General features: G+C 55.2%; 2 protein-coding genes across 3 annotated transcripts in view; one reads left to right on the forward strand and one right to left on the reverse strand.

Annotated features, from left to right (window-relative positions):
* The window catches only part of NAA60 (N-alpha-acetyltransferase 60, NatF catalytic subunit), a 44779-nt gene extending 40046 nt beyond the window's left edge, over positions 1 to 4733 (forward strand). Inside the window, exon 7 of the mRNA XM_077827743.1 lies at positions 110 to 4733. The gene's annotated coding sequence lies outside the window, so the exon portion shown is untranslated. The remainder of the gene's footprint in view (positions 1 to 109) is intronic.
* Positions 4734 to 8886: 4153 nt separating this feature from the next.
* On the reverse strand, positions 8887 to 13599 carry NUDT16L1 (nudix hydrolase 16 like 1). Of its 2 annotated transcripts, XM_077828390.1 has the most exons (3): positions 13375 to 13599; positions 11259 to 11519; positions 8887 to 9992 (listed from the first exon to the last, which is right to left on the reverse strand). In XM_077828390.1, exons 1-3 carry the CDS (start codon positions 13573 to 13575, stop codon positions 9588 to 9590), a joined length of 867 nt encoding a protein of 288 aa, XP_077684516.1. In that variant the 5' UTR covers positions 13576 to 13599; the 3' UTR covers positions 8887 to 9587. The 2 variants fall into 2 exon arrangements, with proteins under 2 accessions (XP_077684516.1, XP_077684517.1); XM_077828391.1 differs by lacking the exon at positions 11259 to 11519.
* Between the last annotated feature and the right edge of the window lie 6263 nt (positions 13600 to 19862).

A 19862-nucleotide genomic window follows, 5' to 3' on the forward strand; every position in this document is an offset into this window, starting at 1 on the left:
TCCTTCCACTGGCTCAAATGCGCAAAGCCCCGGCGTCTTAGACTGTAAGCACAATGTCTGTCCTGTCCCTTCCATGGTTTTCAGACAGCTGTTCTCTTGTCTTTAATAGGATCATTCTTCCCTTTATCTCCTGAATCATCTGGCTCTGCACTGATTCCAGTTATGCGGGCTTCCTATCAACAACCCAGCCTCTTAAAATTGACCACTCAGCGGTGGATTGACTGAGATTTGGCAGACCGTATGCTTGACTTGCTGCAGCCCTGATTTGCCATCTTCTTGCGAGAGTCCCAAGGCATCCTGTGTGGATTGACAGTCATTACTGTCTTATAAGGGGTGTCACTGTGCTGTAGGCAAGTGGCCCTTCCTATTACAGCTCTGTGTGTTACACCTCCCCTCCTCTCCCTCTCCCCTTGCTTTTGGCCAGTACTCACGTAGATGCACATAGTTGTACATGAGATGGACAAGGATGCAGTCATCTGCTTTGCCATAGCATAGCTAATGACAGGAATGTACAATAAGGCAATCAACATGCACTGATCAACCATGTTAGAACCCACACAATACATCAGAGGGCCAGGGCTGGGCCATGTCCTCTTAGTCCAAGGTCCAATGGAAATGGGGCACATTTCTCTTGGGCTCCCGTGCTCCTGCTGAGGAGTCTGTGTTGCTGCTGGTAACACTCCTGACCACTCACAGGAAGGAAATTGCTGCTGAGATGCCCAGAGATAGTCATCACCCCATGACTTAAAAAGAAGTGTCTGATTCACGATGCTCCAAAGTAGAAGACAGGGATTGAAATTACTGTTTCATAGTGAAATATATATATACTGTATAGATCCTTCTGCCTTGAGTCTGAGCTAGAGCTCACCAGGATATGAGTGGGGGAGATGTATAGAGTTATTCCTGTAGTTGGAGCCCCTGAGGAAAGAGTGAGACATCTCCATTCCCTTACCTTGTCACCATTGGAACCTAAGTTAATCTCCCGCAGGCTCTCTAGGAATGAGATTTGTGCACAGATCGCTGCTTTTGAAGTAAATTAGCTGCTGCCCCTCTTGTGTTTGTAGAGACTGCAGGCCATGAGAGATGTGCAGGGGATGCGCTGATGGGCAGCCTCCCGGCGTCTTTCCCAGGAGTCTGGTATTGAAGTCCCTGAGGAGGCTGCAATGTGACTGTCAATAGTGAAATGCTTGCTTTGTTTGTACAAGACTTGTGCAGGACACTTGTCTCCCCATGTGGAGCTTGCCAGACATTGACCTCCCCAATAGGCAGAAGGCCCCAGACCCTCCCCACATATTAAATTAATGTGCAAAAAGATCCCATAGCCACAGGAGTGGCACCTGAGTGCAAGCAGGACATTAGAATAGTGCTGTCCCTCAGCTCTGCTAGTGGGAGCATTTAGAACAGAGCAAATAGGAGCAAAGCATACACTGTTGGTAAATGCCTGGCCTCCTTCCAGCAATGGTCAACAAGCCCCTTCTTCCCCTGGCGGAGGCTGTGCTCCCTTGGCTCTGCACCCCTGTCCCCACTGTTCATGTACCCACTTTGAAACTGGGAGTTGGCAGAGGAAGTCTTGAACTAAAGTTGGTGTGTTGTCTCCTGCTGCTGGCAGTGTGGGTGGCAGGTATCTAGGAGGTTACTATTGAGACAGGGAGTGATGGGGTCTTACAGCACAAAGTTGCTTAAAGTAACTTAAATCTGCTGGAAGAACTAGCTCTCCAGATGTCACTTAAAGACAAGTCAATGTCTAACTGTAGAGGATAACTATCCCCTTGCTATTACCATGCCAGCTGCTATCTAAATAGGGTGAGAATAGCATCTGTCTTGTCAGGGGCCTCTGCCTGGCACTGCCAGAATCCCAAGGGCAGTCTTGGCACCCCCCTTCAGGAGGCCCTGAGAAGCCCGTTTTTTAAATACAGAATGTGTGCTGCAGATACAGCTTGCACTCTAACCCTGTCCCATGTGGGTTGGAGCCAAGCCCAGGAAGTTTCTTCAATCAGGCCCTGGGATGCCACTGTGTGTCTTCCCTTGAGGCAGCAGTGGGGATCATTGCTGAAGGTGCTGTTCATTTCCCAGCTCAGCAGGACATGCTCAGCTTCATTTGTTATATTGCTGGAATAGATTGTTTAATCACAAAAGAGACTGTTTCTCAGTCAAAGCATTCTAACTATAATGCGTAAGAACAGCTGGGATTTTAGCAGGAAAATTCCTTTTGTGGAGCTGGTACAGATGCACAAACTGCTGCTGTGCAGTGGGGAAATGTCTGAGCTTCAAAATGGATGCTTCACTTGGTGTAGATCATGTGGGCTGAAGGAGGCTAATGACTCGAAGGGAGAGGGCCTCTGGGGAAAGCTGGAGAATGGGTTGGTGTTAGGGCTGCACAGTCGTCATTGTGTGTCTAATTCAGTGCAGTGGGGCAGGTAGAGCCCCTACCTGAGAAAGAGGGCAGTGACTGACCAGCATGGGCTGGGACCAGAGTTTTATGGGCAAACTTCCCCCATTCTCTGTGAGGAGGGGAGATCTAGCCAGTGCCATGCAGTGATCTCACCAGGTCCTGCAATGGGATGATCTTCACCCATTCAGACTGAGAATCAGCCCTCCTACCCCACCAGCTCTGCTTCATTTTTGTGCATGTACCTTACGTCTTTCAGGTCTTTTGGCTGGGGAGCCCTTCTCTTGCAAAGTTGTCTCCCAGGAAGGAATGGAATCTCTGTACGTGTATGTGCACTCCGTGCTTTGCAGCCAGGGCCACCCCACCCAGCAGGCTGGGCAAGATGACAGTCCTCTCCTGACACTGAAATGTCTTAGATCCAGCATGACAGTTAAGCTGCTTAGAAGTGGTTTTTTTAAAGGGCTACTCTGAACCAAGCCTGTTTCCTTGGGATGGGCTGACACCTCCCCAGAGAACTTGTCAGCCTTGTTCTCCTGTCACCTTGTTTTTCTTGTCTCCCTGGCCCACCTGCCTGGTATGGATACCAGTGTGCTCTGTATGGGGGGCGGGCGAGGGAGGAAGAACTGTTTCCTAATCATCCAACAGAAACTTTTAGCAAATGTTTTCAGCGTAAAGAAGTTCTAACCCAGTATTCATTATGCACTCAGCTGCTGGGCCACATGGGATGTTAAGGGCTGCAGCCCTTGTGGGGTACATCCCTTTGATCTGCCCAGCCCAGGTCTCCAGACTCTGGCTGATTTACAGCAGCCTGAGATTTCCTCTCCCTTCAGTGCCCATCTGTATTCTAGTCAGGAAACGCCATCCTGCTTCCCCTGTTGGACCTGTGCTGTTGGTGGTATGGGAGCTAAGAGGGTGAGGGGACCAGAGATGTCTGTAATAGACTGAATCTGCTTCTCACTGGCAACCTGCTTTCTGTGTAGTTAGGAATGGGTGCCATCCAGCCTCCTCCTGCCTGCCATAAGACTTGTACTGCTCCTGGTTGGGCCTCTCTAGCTTCTGTGTGCAGGAAGTGGAGGAAATGTGGGCATCCTAGGACTGATGGGCTTTTCCTAGGGAGGGGAAGTTACCCTGTGGAACCTCCTTGTTCACTCCCTTGTCCTATCCCCATGCACATGTCCTAGTATTGCATTTTTAATTTGTGTGTGCTAATGAAGTGCAGGGCCACATGGCTGAGTTAGCCTGCTCTTGTACACACAGGAACCAAAATAGGGAGTGATCAGTCTGTTGTTGGTGCAGCTGCTGCATTAACATGCGCCACAGAGGAACAGATTCTCTAGCTGCCAGTAAGATCACCAACAATCCTTCCGTTTTGGGGCTGCCGTAGAGGCACTCAGAGGGGCAGGGTCTGATTGGCTTGAACTCCTATTACAGACCCTTCCTGGAGAGGCCTTGCCATTCAGTCATTGTGTGACAGATGGCTTTATTCTCAACATGTTTTTAGATGGGGCTTGTTGGTTCTTCCCACTGTAAATGAGTTGGGTCCCCAGTGGGAAAAATCCTGAGCTCTCCCTTCTGTGCCAGTGAGATCTTCCCAGGCAGAGCAGCCATTGCCAATCTGCTTTGGCCAAGGCCTCTGGCTGAAAGGATTTGTCAGTTGAAACTGTTCCTGGTAATGCTGTATGGAGGCTCCCAGCTGTGAAATTACAGGGGCACCGATTCAAGCCCAGCTCCCTGCCCAAGCAGTCTTTGCCAGGTGCTCTGTTTGAGCTTTCAATCATGTATCCTACAGTGTAGTATTTAGGACTGTGAATTTTCCAATGTAAATGACCCTTGATCTAGTGGCTCCAGGTAGATTCCATTTCCTCACATCCAGAGGGAGAGGCTTTGGTTTCTCTCAAGGCATCTTAACCTAATTTGCAGTAACTGGTTTTGTATCCCCCCCCGCCCCCCATGTAGCTCATTTTTTTTAAGTGTGCACACTTGTGCTTGAGGATTTAGTTGCTAAATATACTTCAGTGTGCATGGGGTTTGTGTTCCTTGCACTTTACTATCTCTCTGAAATAGCTGTACAATACAGAATGTTTTTTCCCATGGGTCTGGGTTTGAACTCTTCCAACTGTTTTTGTACCCATAGCTGTTGTCCATGCTAACTACCAGTGCTCCAGCAAGAGGAGACAAGCTACTTGTCCTACCTGCGATGCCCCTTTATGAACTCTGTCCTCATTGCAACAGCTTGTCAGTCACACCACCCCTCCTGCCCTGTTATTTATTGAAGAGCATATTGCTGCCACAGTCAGCCTGTCTCTCTAAATGTCTTTAATTAAAATGATTTTTTCTTTTGTGATTCTCCTGCTTGTTTTCAAGTACAAGTCTGGATTTAAACTGCTGCTCTTGCCAACGGCAACCATGCTGCAGTGTGCTCCATAAACACAGGTGCCAAAGGCAAAAAGCACCTGTTCTCCTTAGAGTGCTGGGTGAGTTAGCTGGGCCATCCTCCCAGACAAGCTTTGCCCCAGTCAGCCCTAGCAGAGAGCATTGCTGAGGGGCTTCAGTGACGCCATTGCTGGAACAGCCATTTCCTTTCAGAAAGTGGCTGGGGAGAGCCCTGCCAAGAGTCAGCACAATCCTGCACACCTATGAATTTTGGTTGAAGTGACTTGCACTACTTCCCATTGACAGTGGCACCTGGTAGTGTTCTGGGCACTGTCAGGGCTGTCTACGTAGCAGCTCTTCTGTCTCATCATCAGGTCTATTTGCATCATTTTATCAGCAGGTCTTTCTCCTGGGCGTCAGTAAGATTCATAGTTCACCCTCTTCTTGCCCCTTATCCCCCTCAAACACACTTTCTGGATGGCTGCATTAAGGGGGTTGTACTGACAAGCATCTCACTGCTGCTGATCCAAGCACATCCCTTGGTGCTGCTCCTATTTTTGCCTCTTCCCCCCCATGTAGCTGAAGGGGGGAAATGGCATCTTATGTGGAAGTCATACTACCCCTCTTCCTGGGCAAGTATAACCTGAGCATTGGCTCTCTCCAGCTCCATGGGGGCTGGCTGATGCAATATTTGATGTCACTTTATCTCAAGACCTTCCCATCTTCTCTGGTCATTTCATCAGAGCTGACAGCCTTAAAGGACCTAGCAGAGCCTTGCTGACTACCCAACCAGCACAAGTATGATGGGAGGTGGCTTCTTCCTCTATTTCAGCCCCATGATAGCTGTCACTGATCTCCAGTGCAGCCTCACCAGAGCAATCTGTCTGAACTAACCAGATCCTGAGTGCAGCGCTGCTGGCTGCCAGTTACCCTAGCCCCATAGCATTGGCATTAAGCAACCATAGCAATGGATCTGGCAGGTTACAAGGATAGACTGAGAGGGGTGACAGCTATCACTGTAGTGCATTGGGATGAGACACATGTTGCAGAGAATGTCCAGGATTGCTATTGTGAAAGAGGTTAACAGGGACTTCCCTAAAACTACATACATCTTTGCTGGGTTGAGGTAAGACTTTTAAGGCTAACCTGACCTCTTTCCCCAGGCTCCAGGGCAATCTAGCTAAGGGCCCCTGCAGTGATGTCAGGGGAGCAGGAGCTGGACCTAGCACCTCTCCTGCCAATAACAGTGGACCCATCAATGGAGTGGACAGGCTCTAGCAGAGATGGTTAACATCTCTCTAGGGCAACTATTAACTACTCCACATGTCCATGCTGGTTGTCTGCCTCTAGCTGACTTTTTTTAAATTCCAGCTCTCTCTCAAAAGCAGGCAAGGGGCAAGACATTTTGTCAATATGAGAAAACAGATTTTTTTTGTGGAACAGGGATATGCAAGAGGCATAGGCCTTCATGTCAGGCATGTGTCTTTGTCTGAAAATCCACCCACAGTTGGCCACTTAAGCCTTTCGAAAAATGAGCTTGCCTATGCTTTGTGAAGACTTGCTAGAGCAGGGGTGGGTAAACTTTTTGGCCCAAGGGCCACAGCAGGGTTGCAAAACTGTATGGAGGGCTAGGTAGGGAAGGTTGTGCCTCCTCAACAGCCTTCCCCCCCCTTCCTGCCCCCCTCAGAACCCCTGACCACCCCCTCCCTGACCCCTATCCACACCCCTACCAGGCCCCCTGGGACTCCCCACACTTATCCAACCCATCTCCTGACCACCCCCTCCCTGACCCCTATCCACACCCCTACCAGGCCCCCTGGGACTCCCCACACTTATCCAACCCATCTCCTGACCTCTGCCCCATCTGACTGCCCCCCAAGACCCTCTGCCCCTTATCCAACCCCCCCCACCCCAATACCATGCTGCTCAAAGCAGCATGTCTGGCAGCCACACCGCCCAGCAGGAGCTAGCTTGCTTGCTGAGCTGAGGCTGCAGGGGAAGGGCTGGGGGTGCTAAAGTTTAACTCCAAAAATCTCCAGAGAAGTGGATCCAATAAAATGTGACTCACTTTGTCTAGTATCTAGCACCAACCCTGGAAAGAAAAGTCTCTAAAGACTGTTTTTACGGTGCATGTTCTCTTCCCCTACATCACCTCACCCCACCCCACCCCACGTCAACCTGACTACATGCACCAACCCTACAGCCCCACTGAGCATGCTCCAGCCCAGGGCTGCAATGGGGCTAGGGAGCAGAGAAGCTGTCTTTCCTGTGTGCTAGGTGCCATCCCCTGCCCGCTCTCACTGGCGATCAGGCACAGTAAAGGACAAAGCCATCCCCTTCAAACACTGAAGTGACTAGCAGACATAAGGCGCTGTAGAAGAGGGCTGGGGGGATTAGATGGAACAAGGAGCCTGGGAGCAGAGACTGAATGTGGAGGCTGGGTGTCAGGGAGGAGGGAACTGATCAGATGAGGAACCTTGGAACCAGCAGAGTATGGGGGGAGATGGAGCTGACAAGAAGCCAGATGCAGGGGGAGTACTGAGTGGCTGGCACAAGGAGCTGGGGGAAGCATGAAGGATACAGACTGAATGAGAAGCCAGGGGGAATGGAGAATATGAGGCAGGAGGCAGAGTAGGGAGTTGGAGGGAACTAGCATCAACTGAACAAGGAGACCAGGAGTAGGGAGAAGAGTCTGGCTAGGTGGGACAAGAACTTACTGGGCAAGGAGACAGGGGGTCCAAGGCCCAAGTAGAAACAAACAAATGGAGGGGTTGGTCAGCTCACAGGCCCACCAGATAATAACTTGGTGACATTTGGTGTGAGCTGTGGGATGTCCTGGTGGGGCACAAACCAGGAGATGGAGACAAGATGTCAGAGATGACTCTAGGGTCAGACTCTGGCTCTCAAGCTAGAGAAAAAACTCATTCCACTCCAAGAGGCAGAGGGGGCTGGAGAAAGAGGGAGTGGAGAAGAGGATTAATGGGAAGAAAGTGAGGTACTGGCCAATCTTAGAAGGAGAACACCATACCAAGCATCAAGGAATCTATTCCTGCCTTGAGCATCCTGTTACAGCAATCTGAGCTGTCAGGAGAAGAGGGATACAGAGACAGGCCCACAGTGGAGAGCTACAGGCTCAGTTTAGAGAGCTCCCTTGGCTCAGAATGATTGTTCAGTGACCAAAGCAAACAGCTTGGTAGGAGAACCTGAAACACAGACATGGCAGCATCAGGCTCCACCCTATGACCCTTGGTAGGGCAAGACTGGGCTGCAGAGGATCTGCTGAAGGATAGTTCATAGAGCTGAAATTATCTCATCTGTTGAGCAGGAAAACACAGAGCCAGATGTGAATGAATGGAAATAACATGCCTGACTACAGGAGGAGAAAGGGGCCATCTGTTTGGTTCCCCTGTTGTCAGGGAAAGCTCTGGATGCAACTCGTGCCGTCAGCAAGGATTTGGTAAATGATTATGCAGAAGTGAAGAAGGCAATTCTTTGAAAATACCAAATTACGAGACATTGACAGTGGTTCATGGCCACTGAGAACTCCAGACACTCATCTCTCCCTCCCCCACCCCCGAGACTGAGACCACAGGCACTGGCTGCAGCCAAAGAGGAGACCTGGGAACAGTTCCTAACCATATTGGGGAAGGAATTCAATATGTAGGTCCAAGAGTGGCAACCACAGTCCAGCACAGACATGGCGACGTTGGCAGACCTATAGTGGTGATGCCTGGTGGATTTCCAAATAAGGACTGCTCCAGTTCCACCTAAGAGTTTGAAGTGAATAAGGGAACAAAGACTGTGGGCCAGGGTGGACTAAAGGAAAAGGGGGTGAGAAATATAAGGGTAAACTGAAAATGGCTAGTCCAGTGGAGAAAGGAAAGGAACCAGTTAAGTGCTATTACTGTAGTCAGAGGGGACACAAAGCCCAGGCTCACCCTACAACAAAATCAAAAGTTACTAACCTCTTATGAGTCTGGCAACTCAGCAAATGGAAGCTCCCAGCAATCAAGTGCTGGCTGCTCCATTCCACACAGATGCAGACACCAAGGCGTACAGCCACACAAATAGCTTTGCTCTCCAGTTTTCATTACAAGAAAGAAAAGATCTCAAGTGCGAAGAAGTACAGCAAAGCCATTTATTTAATTTTCCTGCTCCCCCAACTCACCATACGCAAAGCCACACACTACCTTTCTGCACCCCACAGGGACACCGACAACTAAGCCACCTGGGAACTGCCACTAGCCAGGTAAGCTGCCACTGTAAACGCTTCCATGTGATACCAAAGTCACGAAACCTGGGAAAACTAGGAGCATCCCTGGACTGTTCCTACAGGAGGGCAGTTTCATTTCTGCACATGGCATGGAGCTAGAGCTGGCAGACTTGCCTCTCTTCAGTTGGGTTCACTTATTTCCCCCCACCCCCACCCCCCCAACACAGCTGTGATGGGTTCACAATACTGCAGCAGGGGGCTAAAAACCCTGCTTGGAACAATTTAAAAAGTAACATTTCTGTTCATTAAAACAATACCCAAGCTGGGACCTGAATGGAGCAGAGCATCCCTGTAAATTAAAGCATTCTAAGAGAGTCCTCAGGTAAGCACATGGACTCCAGAGGGGGACAGTTAAGAGAGATCTGGAAAGCTTGGTACTGTGTATGGGCCTTACAAAATATAGCTTTCCATTGCTTCAGGCAAATCTAATCCCATTCCACCTGAGGAGCACTGAGGTGGAGTCAAATGGGCAGCATTTGCAGCCAGTGACTGTCTGGAAAGTAAGAAGAAAGTCTCTTTACCCATTATTAACCAAGTCAAACAAAAAATTCATCACTCAGCCATAGACTCAGCCGCTGGCTCAGTCACAGGCTCTGCTGCTGACTCAGCTGCTGGCTTTGCTGCTGGTTCAGCCACTGACACAGCTAAAGGCCGATTTGCCAGCTCATTTGCTGGTTTAGCCACCATCTGATTGGCCGTCACAGCAGCCGTCACACTGGCCGTCACAGCAGCCGTCACACTGGCCGTCACAGCTGCAGGCTCAGCTGCAGGCTTTTTTTGCTTCTGGGTGGCAGCCACTGCTTCTGCCAGCTTCTCCTCAGGCACCATATTCAAAACCTTCAGGGCAAAGAGCAGCTGGAATTTAGCAGTCCCGATGAAGGAGTTCCCCAGGAAGTTTGGCAGTCCGCCCATGCGGTCCTTCTGGGTGTACAAGGGGACACGGACCATTCCCATCACCTGCAACAGCACACACAATTCAGTAACAACAAATTACACTTTCAGCCCACCCTCAGTGCAAGCCCCACCAGCCACCATGATCCATGCAGGATGAGCACCAGCTTATCTGCAGGTGCCATACCTCCCCAGACCACACCCTAGCTCCCAGACCATATATGCCCTCCTCATACCAGCCCCTCTTATTCCCCCAGGATGAGCACAGGTGCCACATCCAACACCCCAACCCCCAGCATGAATACCACACCCCTGCCCATTACTCCATACCAAACCCAGGTGATGCCCCACATACCCTCTGCACAAGCACCCTAGCCCCAGTCTGACCACCCATCCTACTTACCCATTCCACCAACCAACCCAAAACACCACCACTTCTTCCCTCCAGCGTACCACACCTTACCCTTTGCTCTATCCCATCCCCCAGTATAAGCACCACAGTTTACCACCCCACCTTTCCCTACCCCATGTTCCATACCACTCCCCACCACCACATCCCAGGTGTACCACCAACTGCCCCCAGGGATTATCTATGTTCTGGGTCTAGGCCGTGCCCTTCATACCACTCTGCAAGAGTGCTGTGGCTCCATGTCCCCCTCAACAGGTGCCACAACCCAGGGTCACATTTAGTGCACACGCAGCATCACTCCTGGCAGATCACAGCATCGCACCCAGGCTGTACAAAGGGTCCTCCACCATCTGTGTTCTACATCAGGGGCATTAGATGACCTGGCACAAGCTCGCCAACCCTGCCAGAGAATGCTGTAGCACCAGATTCCCCAGAAAGAAACTCATGTCTCTTTCTCTGACTTCTTACGAACTTGTGTGCAATCCAAGCTGGGCCCAATACCTTGTTGATTAAAGCAATGCACTGCCACACAGAAGATCACAGTTCCAGTCAGACACAACACATCCAGACCTCGCATGATGCTCACCAGAGCTGACGGTGACTTGAAGTTCACCCAACCCGCATGTCAGAGGCACCATCTTTATGACTGACAAGCAAACAGGACTCCCCTTCAAAGTGCAGCACAAAGCCCTCCCTATGCTACCGCATTCCTGCCAGCTCCGCAGTGAAAGGCCAGGGCTCACAACTAGGATTGCCATGTGGCAGTGCGTAGCACTTGCCAGTTGCCACTAGTAGCTGTTAAATGCGGTGCATTCCCCCGCCCAGCTGCACCGGATAGCAGCCCAGCAGGCCTAGTGAGGGAAGCTTCATTCCCCGATGATGTGAAGTCTCAGAGCTTCCAGACACCCCCCCGAATACCCCACCTCCAGCCCGTGGTCTCGGGAATGCACCGCGCAGATCTCGATGGTGTGCAGCTCCTCCAGGGTCAGCTGCCTGGCGTAGAAGTGCGCCACCACGCGATGTGGCCCCTCTGTCAGGTGCGAGCACAGATAATCAGCTTCCGTCAGGCGCACACAGCCCAAACCCAAGCCCAGCACCCGATTCAGACCATCCTCCAGGGACCAGTAACGGCGATCCACGAACCCCCCAGGAAAGCCCAGTAGTCCATCAAATCGCATCTGCATCTGCAATAGAGGCGCATTATGTTAATGGGGCACAGCACATAGCCCCAGGGACCCTGTGGGAGAGGAGAGGGTACCCCCAGCCAAGAGCTGGACACTTACCACGACAGGAAACCTCTCCAAGACAAAGGGGCTAAAGCAGGTGAGGCACAAGACAGTCTGTACCCTAATCAGAGAGGTTTGAGGCTTTATTGTACCCCTCTTCCATTGCCCCACTTGCTTTGGCACAATATTAGCTTCTTTTTAAATTGCCTTTGTGAAGGAAAACCTAGAACCTGACCCAGTGCTGGGCTGTCAGACAGTTTTTGCAGCTGAGAGGCATGAACTGCCCCACTCATCTCACTAGGAAATAAGTGCTGAAGGCCAAACAGCTCTTTCACTGTGATCATTTTTAGCAGAAAATCCTTGGTATCTGAACAGTTTGATACTGTCCATTTTGCCTACCCCCTCCAATTTTAGCTTAGTGGTACCCCCAGAAAGCCCATTCCTACTTCTCTGCAGGATGAAGCTGAGCCTCAAGCGGGTCGCCTTCTTATGAGATACCCACAGAATGACAAAACAGTACTGGGGAATCCTGACACATCAGTACTGCACCATATGAAGAGCCTAAAAGGGAAACCCATCCAGCCTCGTGCTACTGTTGGAGTCAGGTGACCTGCAAGCAGCCAGCATCAAGTCTTGACAAGTGCACCAGACACATCGCAGCCAGAGGACCAAGCCTACCAACCAGAGATACACAGAAAAGACACAGCCACTGGTGAGCTCAAGGGGCACATTCAGTCCCCACCTCCTAGCTACTGTCCAGGAGTGGCATGCCAGTTTTGGAGCTCCACGTTTTGGATCAGCCTCAGATAGTGGATGGTTGAAAAATCTGAAGCTCCAGCCCTTCTGCCTGCAGGAAGGGAGATGGATCTCTCCTCTGCAGGCTGCTATGAAGGGGGCATTTCTGCTGCTCTGCCCCTCCCCTACATCTGGGTTTGAATCCTTCTGGGTGACTACCTCTGGGCTCTGCTCAGCCCTTCCCAAGGTGCAGCAGAGTGAAACGGACATGACTCTTGTCAGTTTCAATGTCACTTACAGCACTGTGGAGAGCAACAGCAAAACCAGCCAGACTTGTTCAGTTCCCTTTGTTCTTGCTCAGCAAAATCCTGTGCGACAGCAGAGGCAATGGAACACCCCGTCTGCAAACTCAGGCAGACAGCATTGCAGAAGTTCACGTCTGCAAAGCCATAAGGGCCTTACAACTGTAGGTAGAGACACATGCGCGCACACGCACACACACACACCCTCTCTCTATGGATTAAAGGGCCTATTCTGCAACAACTGCCAGCATAGAATCCACTGGGCTAGAGAGACCCCGCTCAACGCGCAGCATGAGCTGGGAGGGCTAGTGGTGTGTAGGGGAAGAAGGTTAGCCACTGTCCTCGGGCCGGCTGCTCACGCCCTGCTAGGGCGAGGCAGGGCCAGGCAGGGTAGAACTAGCAGATCTGTGCTCGAGCAGCGACAGGCAGCCACCCTAGGGAGTTGGTGCAGTAGCGCGGGGAAGGCCTCAGCCCTAGCCCTGGGCGGGGGTCCCAGCTCTCCATCCCGCCAAGGGGACTCATGGCGTTCCCGCACCCTGAAGGCCGGCTCCCCACTCCCCACCGCGGGCCCCAATCGCCACCCAGCCACTCCCGACTCCCGCCCCCAGCCCTCGCCCAACCGGCCCCGCCCCCGACCCCACCCGAAACCCCAAACCCGGCCCCAGGCCCGGCTCCCCACCTCGCCCAACCGGACCTGACCTAGGCCCCAGCCCCCAACCGGACCCCAGGCCCCGCCCCATGGAACCCGCCCGAGGCCCGCCCCAGGCCCCGCTGACCAGCACGGCGTAGCGCAGCGGGATGCGCCCGAAGAGCATGCCCGGGTTGGGCGCGTACAGCATGGCGTGGCACGAGTGGCTCCAGCCGGGCCCGAGCCGCATGGCCTCGTAGCGGCTCAGCGGCTTCAGCTCGGTCACGCCGGGCACCGAGAGGGAGGGCAGCAGCCCCGCCGCGCCCGCGCTCCCCGTCAGAGCCGCCATCACCACACGGAGCCGCGACGAGAGAGAGGCTAACCCCCCTGTGTGCGCTGACCTATCACAGAGCTGCGGGGCGGAGCCACACCTGAAACAGCCGATCACCGAGCCCACTGTCCGCATCCAGCCAATCAGACCACGGCGTGTGACACGAATGCAACAGCCATCACCCAATCCGAGCAATTCCATTCCCAGGAGGCGGGCGCTGTAGCACCACCCGTGGCCCTCCTAGCGAATCAGCAATCAGATCAAAGCCGTGGGCAGTGAGGCGCGGCCGCGCGGCATGCTGGGTTCGGTCCAGGCCGGGGAGGGGAGCAGCTCTTTACTCCCAGGCAGAGCTGACCAGAGCCCACTTCCCGGGGGGTGGGCAGCGAGGAGAGGTGGCGGGAGTAGCTCCTTAGCGCCGCCCTCCTCGTGACCCCTGGCTGCTGCCCACAGTCGTGATTGGCTGCTGCGACCAAGAGGTGGGGCAGTGAGGAAAGGCAACAGAGGCGGTTCCCAGCCACGAAAAACGCGGTCGCGGGAGGGGGCGGGACTCTCACTGAGCTCGCGGGCTTATTACCTGCGAGTGCGCCTGGACCGACGAGACGGGGGAGGAGCTGGGGGGGGACACGCGCCGCACTGTGACCCCGGGCAGGAGGAGCTGGGGGGGGATTCGCGCCGCACCGTGACCCCGGGCGGGAGGAGCTGGGGGGGGATTCGCGCCGCACCGTGACCCCGGGCGGGAGGAGCTGGGGGGGGACACGCGCCGCACCGTGACCCCGGGCGGGAGGAGCTGGGGGGGGGGATTCGCGCCGCACCGTGACCCCGGGCGGGAGGAGCTGGGGGGGGACACGCGCCGCACCGTGACCCCGGGCGGGAGGAGCTGGGGGGGGGATTCGCGCCGCACCGTGACCCCGGGCGGGAGGAGCTTGGGGGGGAGGGGATGGGACACGCGCCGCACTGTGACCCCGGGCGGGAGGAGCTTGGGGGGGAGGGGATGGGACACGCGCCGCACTGTGACCCCGGGCGGGAGGAGATGGGGGGGGGAGATGGGACACGCGCCGCACTGTGATCCCGGGCGGGTGGAGCTGGGGGGGGGATTCGCGCCGCACCGTGACCCCGGGCGGGAGGAGGGGGGGGGGGGGAACGGGACACGCGCCGCACTGTGACCCCGGGCGGGAGGAGCTGGGGGGGGGGAACGGGACACGCGCCGCACTGTGACCCCGGGCGGGAGGAGCTTGGGGGGGAACGGGACACGACCCGCACTGTGACCCCGGGCGGGAGGAGCTGGGGGGGGGGAACGGGACACGCGCCGCACTGTGACCCCGGGCGGGAGGAGCTGGGGGGGGGGGAACGGGACACGCGCCGCACTGTGACCCAGGGCGGGAGGAGCTTGGGGGGGAACGGGACACGACCCGCACTGTGACCTTGGGCGGGAGGGGAGGGGGACACGCGCCGCACTGTGACCCCGGGCGGCAGGAGCTGCGGGGGGGGGGAACGGGACACGCGCCGCACTGTGACCCCGGGCGGCAGGAGCTGCGGGGGGGGGGAACGGGACACGCGCCGCACTGTGACCCCGGGCGGCAGGAGCTGCGGGGGGGGGGAACAGGACACGCGCCGCACTGTGACCCCGGGCGGGACACGCGCCGCACTGTGATCCCGGGCAGGAGGAGCTGGGGGGGGGGGATTCGCGCCGCACTGTGACCCCGGGCGGGAGGAGTTTGGGGGGGAGGGGATGGGACACGCGCCGCACTGTGACCCCGGGCGGGAGGAGCTTGGGGGGGGAACGGAACACAACCCGCACTGTGACCCCGGGCGGGAGGAGCTGGGGGGGACACGCGCCGCACTGTGATCCTGGGCAGGAGGAGCTGGGGGGGGGATTCGCGCCGCACTGTGACCCTGGGCAGGAGGAGCTTGGGGGGGAGGGAATGGGACACGCGCCGCACTGTGACCCTGGGCGGGAGGAGCTGGGGGGGGGGAACGGGACACGCGCCGCACTGTGACCCCGGGCGGGAGGAGCTGGGGGGGGGAGATGGGACACGCGCCGCACTGTGACCCCGGGCGGGAGGAGCTGGGGGGGGGGAGATGGGACACGCGCCGCACTGTGACCCCGGGCAGGAGGAGCTGGGGGGGGATTCGCGCCGCACCGTGACCCCGGGCGGGAGGAGCTGGGGGGGGACACGCGCCGCACCGTGACCCCGGGCGGGAGGAGCTGGGGGGGGACACGCGCCGCACCGTGACCCCGGGCGGGAGGAGCTGGGGGGGGGGATTCGCGCCGCACCGTGACCCCGGGCGGGAGGAGCTGGGGGGGGACACGCGCCGCACCGTGACCCCGGGCGGGAGGAGCTGGGGGGGGGGATTCGCGCCGCACCGTGACCCCGGGCGGGAGGAGCTTGGGGGGGAGGGGATGGGACACGCGCCGCACTGTGACCCCGGGCGGGAGGAGCTCGGGGGGGACACGCGCCGCACTGTGATCCCGGGCGGGTGGAGCTGGGGGGGGGATTCGCGCCGCACCGTGACCCCGGGCGGGAGGAGCGGGGGGGGGGGGGGGAACGGGACACGCGCCGCACTGTGACCCCGGGCGGGAGGAGCTGGGGGGGGGGGGAACGGGACACGCGCCGCACTGTGACCCCGGGCGGGAGGAGCTTGGGGGGGAACGGGACACGACCCGCACTGTGACCCCGGGCGGGAGGAGCTGGGGGGGGGGGAACGGGACACGCGCCGCACTGTGACCCCGGGCGGGAGGAGCTGGGGGGGGGGAACGGGACACGCGCCGCACTGTGACCCCGGGAGGGAGGAGCTTGGGGGGGAACGGGACACGACCCGCACTGTGACCTTGGGCGGGGGGGGGAGGGGGACACGCGCCGCACTGTGACCCCGGGCGGCAGGAGCTGCGGGGGGGGGGAACGGGACACGCGCCGCACTGTGACCCCGGGCGGCAGGAGCTGCGGTGGGGGGAACAGGACACGCGCCGCACTGTGACCCCGGGCGGGACACGCGCCGCACTGTGATCCCGGGCAGGAGGAGCTGGGGGGGGGGGATTCGCGCCGCACTGTGACCCCGGGCGGGAGGAGATGGGGGGGGAGATGGGACACGCGCCGCACTGTGACCCCGGGCGGGAGGAGCTTGGGGGGGGAACGGAACACAACCCGCACTGTGACCCCGGGCGGGAGGAGCTGGGGGGGGACACGCGCCGCACTGTGATCCTGGGCAGGAGGAGCTTGGGGGGGGAGGGGATGGGACACGCGCCGCACTGTGACCCCGGGCGGGAGGAGCTGGGGGGGGGGAACGGGACACGCGCCGCACTGTGACCCTGGGCGGGAGGAGCTGGGGGGGGGGGGGAACGGGACACGCGCCGCACTGTGACCCCGGGCGGGAGGAGCTGGGGGGGGGAGATGGGACACGCGCCGCACTGTGACCCCGGGCGGGAGGAGCTGGGGGGGGGGGAACGGGACACGCGCCGCACTGTGACCCCGGGCGGGAGGAGCTGGGGGGGGGAGTTGGGACACGCGCCGCACTGTGACCCCGGGCGGGAGGAGCAGGGGGGGGGAACGGAACATGCCCCGCACTGTGATCTTGGGCGGGGGGGGGGACACGCGCCGCACTGTGACCCCGGGCGGCAGGAGCTGGGGGGGGGACGGACACGCGCCGCACTGTGACCTTGGGCCTGGGGGGGGGACACACGTGGCACTGTGACCCCGGTGGGAGGAGCTGGGGGGGGGACGGATACGCGCCACACTGTGACCCGGGGGACTGTGCGGTGTCTGGGGCAGGAGTAGCTGGGGGGGGGGAAGACTGGGGGGGGGGGCTGGCCATGGGTACAATGGTTCCTAATCTGCATTATACTGTTCAGCCATCAGGTGGCGCTGCATGTAAATATCATACTTAAGCTCTCCACAGCTGTCCTTGGCAAAGCTTTAGGGACGAACACATCTGGGGTGTGAGGGAGTGCTGTAGCAACATCTAAACATCACATTCCCTCCTCTCTTAAGAAACTCTCCCAATTATAATAAACGTTGTTCTAACCCTAGGAACAAATAGGAAACAAAACACTAGACTGTAGACAGAATTATTACACTAAAAACACTATAGATACTACATAACATAGTCTCTAGTCCAGACAGGTGGTCGTCTGGGTCTGACAGGCCATCTCTCAAGCCCCGGTTCCAGGGCACTGTCTTGTGTTGATACTACGGTGAAGTCATCCAGTGCAGACTGGGTTTGTATGATCTCCTCTTGATGCATAGACAGGTGCAAGACTTTCATACTCTCCCGTCAGAAAGTCGATAGGTGTAAGGTCCCTTCTTCTCTATGATTTTAAGAGGAGCTGTGAATTTATGGTCCCCTTTGCGTAAAGTTCCAGGTTTTTGTATTCTAGCAAAGGAACAACACTGAAACTTTGGTTCCTTAGCACCGCACCGCTTGTCTGTGAAAGCCTTATACTTTGCTTGGTTCTGTTCAACTGTTTTTCTCACATCATCCTCGGTTGGGGCCTCAGGTCATGCCTTTAACAATCCAGCAATGTTCAGTTTAGTATTCATCTGTTTCCCGTGCAGTAACTCTGTGGGTGATCTTTGCGTTGTGGCATGTCGTGTAGCCCAGTATGCTTGCAAGAAATCAGTAGTGAAGGTTATCCACAATTAGCCGTTTGCAAACTCTCTTTCAAACTTCTGTTAAACCATTCAGTTTCCCCATAGGCTTGAGGGTAGTATAGGGATGACCTTCTGTGTAAAATGTTCCTCTCTACTAGAAAAGTTTCAAACTCTAGGGAAGTAAATTGACTACCATTATCTGGAACCAGTTCTTTGGGGTTACCTTCCCTGCTAAAAACTGAAGAGTGGAACTTAATTACTGTAGCAGAAGAAAAGCAGGACTTGTGGCACCTTAGAGACTAACCAATTTATTTGAGCATAAGCTTTCGTGAGCTACAGCTCACTTCATCGGATGCATACTGGGGAAAGTACAGAAGATCTTTTTATACACACAAACCATGAAAAAATGGGTGTTTACCACTCCAAAATGTTTTCTCTCCCCCCACCCCACTCTCCTGCTGGTAATAGCTTATCTAAAGTGATCACTTTTCTTACAATGTGTATGATAATCAAGTAGCAGAAGAGATTTGCAATGTAAACACTACCTCAGGCCATTTACTGAAATAGTCTATTAAGGTGATGGCATAACGACAGTCAATTGGAGCAGAATCAAAGGGTCCTATAATGTCAATCTCCACTTTTTCCCATGCAGATTCAGGAAGAGGAACAGACTGTAATGGAGGGGTACATGTCACTGCTGTCTTATCATGCATTTGGTAAGTGACGCAGGATTTTATGAGTGCTTCAGTTTGAGAGTCCATCCCTGGCCACCAATACAGATCCTGTGGTCGTTGTTTGGTTCTGACAATTCCTTGATGAGTATCGTGTGCCAGGTGTATGAATTTTGACAGTAATTCTTCTGGCACAAGTAGCCGGTGTGTACCTCGTAGCACACAGCCATCGAGCTAAGAAAGTTCATCCTGAACTCTAAAATAAGGCCGCAAAACTGGGTCAAGGTTTTTGGGGATAGTGGGCCATCTCTTTGTCAGAAATTCCTGTAGTTTTTGTTGAATTGGACACGCTGAACAAGCAGTTTGAAATTGTTCTCTTGTAACTGCAGTAAGAGTGCTTGTAATAAGCGCAACCACTACATCCTCATCCTCTGGTGGATAATCTGGTGAAGGCAAAGGCAGGCGAGAAAGGCAATCAGCTACCACATTTTGGTTTCCAGACATATTCCAGTTCATAACTGAAAGAGAGTGGTCTTGCAGACCACCTAGCAATACGATATCCTGCTCTTCCCAGTCCTTTCGTGGCGAGCAACGTCATCAAAGGGCTGTGGTCTGTGCGCAACTTGAACATGCAGCCCCACAGGTAAGTTCTCCATTTTTCAGTAACCCAGACACAAGCAAGTGCTTCGTTTTTGACTGTAGAATATTTTCTCTCAGGATTACTTAGTGTCCTTGAAGCAAATGCAACAGTGCTCTCTTTGTTGTCCTCGTGAAGTTGTATGACGACAGCCCCAAGTCCATAATCAGAAGCATCAGTAGTTACAATTGTGGGCAATGCAGGACTGAATAGTGCAAGTACTGGACTATGTACAATCAAGTCTTTCACCATTTCAAAACTAGCTTGTGCATCTGTTGTCCACACTAAGGTTAAACTTCCCCATAGTATTTCTCGTAATGGTTCAATGACAGAAGCATAATTGGGAATGAATTTTGCATATCAGGAGGTAAGACCCAAGAAGGAACATAAGGTTTGCAAATCTGTTGGAGG

This window comes from Eretmochelys imbricata, chromosome 10, assembly GCF_965152235.1.
Source record: "Eretmochelys imbricata isolate rEreImb1 chromosome 10, rEreImb1.hap1, whole genome shotgun sequence".
Classification (NCBI taxonomy): Eukaryota; Metazoa; Chordata; order Testudines; family Cheloniidae; genus Eretmochelys; species Eretmochelys imbricata.

Coding starts and splice junctions, on each gene's coding strand:
- NUDT16L1 (XM_077828390.1), bottom strand. CDS start 13,575: ATGGCGGCTCTGACGGGGAGCGCGGGCGCGGCGGGGCTGCTGCCCTCC. Junction 11,520..13,374: donor CGCTGCGCTACGCCGTGCTG/GTCAGCGGGGCC, acceptor CCTCTATTGCAG/ATGCAGATGCGATTTGATGG. Junction 9,993..11,258: donor CCCGAGACCACGGGCTGGAG/GTGGGGTATTCG, acceptor GTGCTGTTGCAG/GTGATGGGAATGGTCCGTGT.